At 47.8% G+C, this 8,398-nt stretch overlaps 2 protein-coding genes across 2 annotated transcripts; one reads left to right on the top strand and one right to left on the bottom strand.

Annotated features, from left to right (window-relative positions):
* Window positions 1–526: 526 nt before the first annotated feature.
* TGME49_233950 (hypothetical protein) lies at window positions 527–2,554 on the top strand (the record flags this gene model as incomplete). Its single annotated transcript, XM_002368201.1, has 1 exon — window positions 527–2,554. The coding sequence occupies one exon, from the start codon at window positions 527–529 to the stop codon at window positions 2,552–2,554; it is 2,028 nt and encodes a 675-aa protein (XP_002368242.1).
* Window positions 2,555–3,843: 1,289 nt separating this feature from the next.
* TGME49_233940 (leucine rich repeat-containing protein) lies at window positions 3,844–7,557 on the bottom strand (the record flags this gene model as incomplete). The annotated part of the gene is made up of 7 exons (XM_018780385.1): window positions 3,844–4,312; window positions 4,610–4,727; window positions 5,101–5,296; window positions 5,560–5,765; window positions 6,280–6,386; window positions 6,832–6,880; window positions 7,380–7,557. The coding sequence occupies 7 exons, from the start codon at window positions 7,555–7,557 to the stop codon at window positions 3,844–3,846; spliced, it is 1,323 nt and encodes a 440-aa protein (XP_018636757.1).
* Between the last annotated feature and the right edge of the window lie 841 nt (window positions 7,558–8,398).

Here is an 8,398-nt window from a genome sequence, read left to right as displayed (position 1 = left end):
AGAGTGTTGATTTTGGTTGAGCAAATGAAGGGGCACCAAAGAAGACACGCAAATGTACACTGGATACAAATTAACTCCAGGAGTGCGCTTAGGTGTTCCAGAGTATTCAAGTGTCTTCCCTTCCCCCGTTACTCTGTGCCTCCGATAGTGTCGCGATTCTTGCAGTTTGCTTTGTGTTATCTGCATTGAGCGCAAGAACGCTTCAGCCCAGTGGTGCCGTGTCTGATTGTGACCCCACATTTCTCACCAACAAGCTCTCTCCGGAATTTTTTCCATTCGTTGCGCCCTTCGTCACATCCTGTGTTTTCTGCTTGGCCATCACTGGTTACCCCAGCACGCTGGACGCTTTTTGTCCAGCACACGTTTGTCTTGCCGTTTGTCTAGTAAAGGCTACATCCCGTTTCTCGTACGCTGTGTCTCCATGATACAGTTTACAACACATTCGGGTGTCGGAATCTTGTCATCCTTAACTCTGTGACTTTGACCTTGAGGACTTTCGTCCGTGCTGTTTTGACAGTTTACTGGGATGCAGCCGTCTCCAGAGAGTGACACCGAGCCACTTTCGGAGCGGAAAACTCGTACTTTTCCAAAGCGTGGCATCACTGGGGTCGACAACGTCAACTCAAATGAGTTGTCACAGCGCCTCTGTTCCAGTTGTCCGTCGAGAGCGGGACATGAGAGTCTTTCTACTTTATCGAAATCTGTTCCAAATGGCGGGGATTATGACGTACAGTGGCATGGGTTTCGGGATTCGAATACGCGGGGGGGCTCAGAAGGAGGAAAGGATTTCCGGGACCATCTCAACAAACGAGATCGTTTAAGTAGCACGCGGATAAATAGTCCGATTTTCCTCAGTTCTGGCCGTACTTCTGTGAAGCACAGAGCTGAAGAGAGTGACTCTCCCAGCAAACGCAACGAAGATGCTGTTTGGCTATTGAATCGGAGGAACGATAGACAACATCTCCGTCTCATGTCTCAGGAGGCTGTATATTTGGTGATTGACAAAGATGCTGTGCCGGTGAATGCCCGTGACCTGGTTCTCCGATGGTCATGGGTTTTCCGCGGTCCTCACTTTTCTCCGTTGGGGACAGAAAATCGTCCCTTGATTCAGGGTTGGATTTGGAAATTGAAGAGAAAAACAGATTCAATTGCTTGCTCTTTGGCGCTGGCAACACGAGCAAGCCGGATCCCGTACGTCGGTCGCCACTTGGTTGCGAACAAACGGTTCATAACCATCGACATCGAGAATCGAGTGTTCTACTACCGTAAAGGCAACCGAAGCTACAGTATGCCGTTCTATTTTGATGACATTGTGTCTGTTGACATATCCGAGCTAACGTGGGCAAAGGAGTTCGGTTTCTGCGGCATTCACATCCGGCACGACACACCCGAAAGGAGCGTTTGCTTCTGTGTCCAGACAAAGGCGGCATTCCACACTTGGCTCTATGCATTTCTCCTTGCGTGCAATACCCAAATTGCTCTTCCTTATCCACCTATGCTCCCGCATGAAGCTGGAGATGTGCGTGTTTCCGGTCAGAACATCTTTGGTGAGTGCTTGAGCCAGCGACCGTCCACATCGTTCGCTTGTGCTTTGCTGCTGCAGACGAGCTCAAGTGACCGGCAAAGCAAGGGGAGAAAGCGAGGAATATGTCAGGTGTTTGTGAAGTTCTGGCGCCTAACAATCTCGCCAATCTTTGTGAAGAAGTCACGGGGAAAGAAGCGGACACAAGATACCGAAGGTTCTGAAGAGTTCGTAGCTGAGCATTGTAACGAAGTGAACCAAATAAGTTGCACTGAAGACAAGTTGTATGTGAATGAACTTCACTCACTCCGGCCACCAGTTCCGACCGTAACTGATGAGGCGCCACCAGGGCCGCTGTCAATGAAGTCGATGACATTTGTCTGTGCCTTGTCCAGTTATTGTCGCCCGACAGGCTTTGAACATGTGCGATCGCCGAAGTTGCTTGACAGGGAACAGTTTGGAAATGAGAACTCGGGCAAACTTGCCCGGTGTCTCAGTGACTCCTTTCCACGGAAGGGATCCCATCTTTGGCCATATTTCTTGGATGCAAGTGCGCGTGATCAACAACGACTTCCATTGCAAAGTTGTTGCTCGCCGCCATCGCGGCAGAAACGAAATGAGGTTGTGCTTTTGACAGAGCCTCCCGCTCAGTTTTCAGGGGAGAGTCTCAGTCGCTATGACGACGAAACACATCTGGACGAAGGCATAACCGAGCGACAAAGTGTAGGGATAAATGATCGCTCGGACACGTGCTTGTCGCATGAATTGATACAAGATTCTGCGCGTTCGCCCCGACGGCCCTGCGCAGATGTTTCCGGTAACCAAAACGCTTCAGCGAGTAGTGCAGAAACAAATGAAGGATCGTGCACCGAGCCGACAGTTGATTCGTTCGTATTTGGGGAGAGATTCAAGTCAATCACCGTGCCACTCCGGGCGAATTCGAAAGAACGAAGCGGCGACACTGATGATTCCTATGTCTCTGTGACACCTGCGGAATCTGACGAGTCATGGGTCACTTCTCTCGAGCACTAAGGAGACGCAGAGGGGTGATTTCACTCATTCAAACCATCTTTTCGTTTTATAGTTGGTGCGCTAGTCGCCAAGCTAAGGGCAACTAAAACGTGTGCATTGCGATTGAGGGATTTGCATGAAAAATAGGCCTTTGCGTGCGTAGCTTTAGGGACGTTTTGTGGCGGCGCAAGTTGGCACTCCTTGATGGCATCTCCTAAACAGCGAGTATCGCCATTTTAGAACTGATTCGTTTGCGTTTTATTGAGTGACAAACGAACTATTTTTGGACGTGCTGTCTATCGCAGCCGGCTGAGTAAGGAGAGAGAAGGGATAACGTGTGCCAGTACGTGATCATGGACGTTAGGATTGAGATTTTGAACTCTTCTTTCGTTTCCATCGTGTTCCCTTAATCAACCAGTCGTGTCTTCATGTCTAACAGTATGCTAGGCTCTTTCCGAACAGTGGTCATCGTCGTCCTCCTGTCCAATCCACTAAATTTGCACTAGTGGAAGAGACGTGGCGTGCCGCACGGGAGGCAAGGCACCATGTCTGCCTTAAACAGATGTACATGTGTACATGTTACAACCGCTGATAGAGCATCGCGGTCAGTGACGTGAGCCAAGATCCCCAAATCTGTTTGCGGACATATATATATATATATATATATATACGTATATATGTGTAGATGCATGCATTTATAAGTGTATGTAACTAAATGTAGATACGTATATATGTATATCCATGTGTATCTCTCTATTAATATATATTCGTACCTATATGTCTATATATATATATATATATATATGGTGCCGGAGCCGGAGCTTGTATTGGCATGAATTGTTATTCCGCTATTCCAGGCGCCTACTGTAAGGTAACGCCAGAGGCGCTAAAACTGGAAGATGCACTACATTCACAGTATTTCATTCGAGAAAGTAAGATGCCGAGGAGTCGAGATGATGCCCGGAAGGTAACTCCAGTTGTCGTTTAACTCTGTCTTCTTTCGACTCTCGTGCTCCAGAGGCGTTTAACGCTGGCGAGGAGCTTTCTCTCTTGTGTTATCTCTGTTCACCGTTTATCTTTGAGCGTTTTTTGCCTCTTCCGGATGGTCGAATGAGGCTGCTGTTTTGCGACATCATGTTCCCTGTCACTTGGTTACTAGTCAGTACTGCCTCGTCCGTAGGGGAGCCGTGAATAGAATCTCTCTGGTCGGCGACAGTGCGAGTGTACCACCTACGTCTGCATTCGTTTTTTAACCTTCGCATCAGATGAATAAACGTTTTCAGCTCCTCTCGTGCTGTACCACCACTGCTTTAGTCCAATGCGTCAAAGTTAAGCTCGTTTCGGCGCACGCTTCGCTCACGAGGAGTGTCGATGTCCACGTGTGCCGCATTGGCTTCTGTTCCACCCGAACATTCGGAGCTGTCGGACTTGCTTCGACCTGGATTGGAGCCGACATCATCGGACTCCTCCTTCTGTTCACAATCTGAGCATGCATCCTTTCCAGAGTTACTCTGACTCGTCGCAATGCTCCAGCTGTCGTCTGGTAGGCTTTCACCCAGGCTAGGCACAACATGACTCCGATCAGTTGTTGGAGTCCCTGTAGGCGGCGTAGCAAAGGAGAGCATTTCTAGCTCTGGAAGCAGCTGCGTTTCTCTAGACCGAATGGAGTCGAGATGACGGGCATTTCGTGCAGCGCTGGCTTCTCTCAGTGCACGAGCGGTTTCTTCTACTTGGCGACCATTTTCATCCTCAGACAGCGGGGCCTGCGTTGAATTAAACCTGATCGTAAACGTTTCGCGAGACAAACGGGTGACGTGTGTGCTGACGAGGTGCTCTGTGGAGAGAATAGGAGTCTGCTTTTGGACATTGACTCGCCCAAGGTGACAGGACAGGCTACACGAGCGAATACGAAATGCAGTCAGCGGATAGGTGATTACTCGGGCGGATAAAATTAATTCTTGTAGGGTTCGTGTCTGCTTGACTCCTCCGGTTAAGCTAGATTGCAAGGTATGGGGACGAAGGTCACCGTTACACTTCGAGAAAGCCTTCTCATTTCCGGGTGACAGTGGCACATACCGATTGCGCTCTAGGTTCTCCAAGTAGTTATGTAAATCGTCGTCCTCTCGATCTTCTGCCCTCATGTCTAGCATCTCCCTTCGTAGGCGTTGCGCTTCCTCAATCAGCTTCATAAAAGCTTTGAAATCAAAATGCGAACACGAAACAAACGACGTGCAATGCCCAACACATAGTCCTGCATTCCTTCGTATCGAATTTTGTTGTACGCGAGACCGGGAAGACACATCAGCTCATAAAGTGTTAAATAGCAAAGTCTGTTGCTTTGTCGATTGAAACTACCTAAGGGTAGCGTGTGCCAAAGAACGAATCCAGGCAAGATGTACAGTTTTTTTCTCTTCTCAAAGAGCTTAAATTCTTTGCATCCCGCTGGTGTGCTAGAGAAGGTGAGGCCGCGGCAGCGGCTGGGCGCGAGCTCGGTGCTGTATTGCTGTCTCCGCAAAGCCAGCAAATTTGCGTCGGTCGGCACTTGCACTATTTTTAGTGGGGCTTACCCTGTCGGTTTTTCTCATGGGAAAGTTCTTTTTCCTTGCGAATTTTTTCTCTCTCCTCTCTTTCTTGCTGGAGTCCTCCTTGGGCAAAGGCCATCGCGCATCGACGTTCGTCTATGAAGACAGGCCGGTCGTCGAGGTACGTCAATTCTTTCAGGGTCACAATGACGGTTTTCCTGTAATTCTGTATTTGCCGAATCTGCACACAAATGTTCTGAGTCTTTTCTCTGCCGTGACCGGCGACACTCAGTCTGTCTTTTTGACGACATGACTATCCGGCAATCATTACAAACTAGGCTCTACATGTGCATCTGAATGTCCCAGCTTAACCTAGTACGGCATTACGACTTTCCTCGCGATACCGAGGAATCGCTTTCGGCTAATACATATATACATAGGTCTTCAGAAGAGTACGTCTACGTCAATGATGTTAGTTGGCATCGGTTAGCTTCCCACTCTTACCACTGGATTCCCCTTCAGATAGAGAACCTTCAAACACGGAAGATGAGAAAGCACCTCAAAAACAATGGCGGGGTCCTCGATTTGGTTGTTCGACAAATCTAGAACTGCCAAGGCCTTTAGACAGGCAAGATGATCGAAATCCTGTCTTCCATTGCGTCCGATGTAGTTCCTTTCGAGTTGAAGCGTTCGCAGAAGCGGATTGTGGCCTGCGTATCGCCCATAATGAAGACTAGAATAGACAAACAAGATGTCAGCTCATATATACAAAGGCATACACAAACACGCATCAAGCCATGCGCCGACACACGTACACACCTTTAATTTACACGTACATACTGTTTGTCCCTCTAATGTGTTCGCAGGATTCAGCTGCCTCGATTGCAAGTGACAAATGCATCTATAGCTAAGATCTTTATATTTTTAATGACGGCTTCCTAGGGAAGATATGGTAAGTTTTTCGTACCAATCTTTATTGGTGGTTCGAAAGTTGTTTTCCCTATAACTAAAGCGATCTCCTATTTCCTAGTACCATTAGTGAACAATTTTGATGTGATCCTAAGTACGCAATATATATATATATATATATATATATGTCTGTATATGTTCCTGGGCTTTTGCACATTATAAACAGATTGGTACATTATCCGTAGAAGCATCATTAGCACCAGTGATACGATATTCTTTATGTTTTCTTGTTCTGTTACAGCGGCGATTGCGGACCCAGGTTTTCTATCGTTTCGATCAAGTTGCTAGAAAGGTTCAAGGTTTGAAGTTCAGAGAGCTTTTCAAGGTTCTCGATCTTTCTGATGCAGTTCTCTTGTAAATAGCTGCAACAAACAGGAAAAGAGTAAAACGGAAGTCCATGAAGTTGGAGGTCGGTGACCTCTGCCTGTCATGTCATCGGCGTTATGTGCCGGCCACTGAGTAGGACGTGTGCAAGTCCTAGAGGCGGCGGGGAGGACAATCTACCGACACATCTACATATATAACTTCCCATACATGCAACGACATTGATCTCTCTATCTATTCCTTTAGCTACCCATCGCCTTGCATATATCTAGACACATTGATTGATAGATAGATAGATAGATAGATAGATAGATAGACAAATAGATAGATAGATAGATAGGTAGATAGATAGATAGATACGACGAGGATCACTACAAAGTACAATCCCGAGACAGCGAGTCACTACAAAGCTCAACCATTCTGATGCGAACTCAGATACATCGGGATGATTGCAAACCCTACATGTGCCGCGCTCGGACTCACAGAGAACGGAGACCCGTGCATGCATCGAGGCCCTCAATCTTTCCAAAGGCTGCAAAGAGAATAGAAGCCACATTCAATAGCTGTTGTGGCGTGTTTCCCGGTTTCCTGTCCGTCTTCTTAGTAGCATAGACGGGGAGACTGAGAGAGAACGACTTGCCACAGCGAGGTGGTCCACTAGTACAACCCCTGTGCACTGCAGACTACCAGGAAGCCACCGACAGGATGCAGCTTTACTTCCTGAGTATTGTTTTTGATATTGTGTACCAATCAATCTAAAACTTTGGTGTCGTTTCGTCGTTTTCTCTGTCAGAGGTGGCCTGTCATGTCCCATTCAGACGGGCTGTAGACTACACTGTCGTTGCCTTGTTGTTTCGTATTCTCCAGATTTCATTCGTCGTCCGTTCCTCTTCCCTAAGTCCATGGTCTCGCCTCAACCTTTGTTATCAGTTGCTTCCTCGTCTGATCACTTTCTCCTTTGCGGCCAGTTATGGTTTTTTTCTCGACCGGCGTATTCTTTGAGCATCACGCTTGCGGGTTCCGCTCCTCACCGTTCGTCTCAGCATGGAGTGTTCGGAGTCCGGTGAATTCTTCAAGGGCTTCTAACTTTCGGTAGCCTTTGAAATGAAGAAAGAGCACATCATTCAGTTCAGGAGTTGAGTAGTAGTGTCGGTCGTTCCTCAAGAGCTTCTTCAGCTCCTGCTTGCACAAAACGGCTCCAGTAGCCATCGCGGTTTTGGTAGCCGATTGAGTGTCTTTTTTGACCCCTTCGTATAGCAGTTTTGCAGAGTGAGTTGATTTGCGCTGCGCAAGCGCGTAGAGGCTTTCTGTCTTGCTACACAAAGTGATGCACAACGCCGGACAGCGGAAGAGAAAAGCAAACAAAGGAGAGAGAGTCGGAGGTCTGGATTACTTCGTTCGTCATTGGTACGGAATATCCAACCGTTGTGCGCGCTTGATTCTCCCGGCTAGTAAAACACGAAACGACGACGTGGCTTCACTGCGGAATTACGATCTAAGGTCCTTCTAAGGACAGCCGGGGCCAGTGAAACCGTCATCTGCCTCGAAATTCGGATTTCCGTCTTTTGCACTATTCTCCCACGTTCAAGACTCTCCTGCCTTTTCACAAAGAAAACGACTCTTGCCGACACAAAAACGGCGTAAAAACGGTTCGATGCACGCATTTAGAGCCCCAAATAATTTTTGTGCACCGGGACGCAAAGTGCAAGAACATGCATGCTTCCGGCGTTCCCTTGTGTCGTACCCCAAGAGTTGCTCGCGTGCGATACAAGCTTAGTCGGTTTTTTTCCACGCCGACGGAAGCTAAATGAAAGCTGCAGGCAAGCACAGACCTGTTAAACACCGCTGGTTAAAATGCACCTCAATGAACTCCACATTTTCTTGGAGACTCGTGAAAGTGTCGGGTTTCCTTGGTTCTCCTTTGACGCTACTAAGAAGCGTTTGGCTAAGCTTTCAGAATCAGAAAGATATGCAATCCAAGCCACGATGCTCCAGCAACGAGCAAAAGCCTTGGCAAAGAAAAAGTCCAGTGTTCAAACTAGAGCGTTCA

Source organism: Toxoplasma gondii, chromosome VIII (assembly GCF_000006565.2).
Source record: "Toxoplasma gondii ME49 chromosome VIII, whole genome shotgun sequence".
NCBI lineage: Eukaryota > Apicomplexa > Conoidasida > Eucoccidiorida > Sarcocystidae > Toxoplasma > Toxoplasma gondii.
The sequence above is the reverse complement of the archived record's forward strand: the minus strand, read 5'-3'. Positions and strand labels throughout refer to the sequence as shown.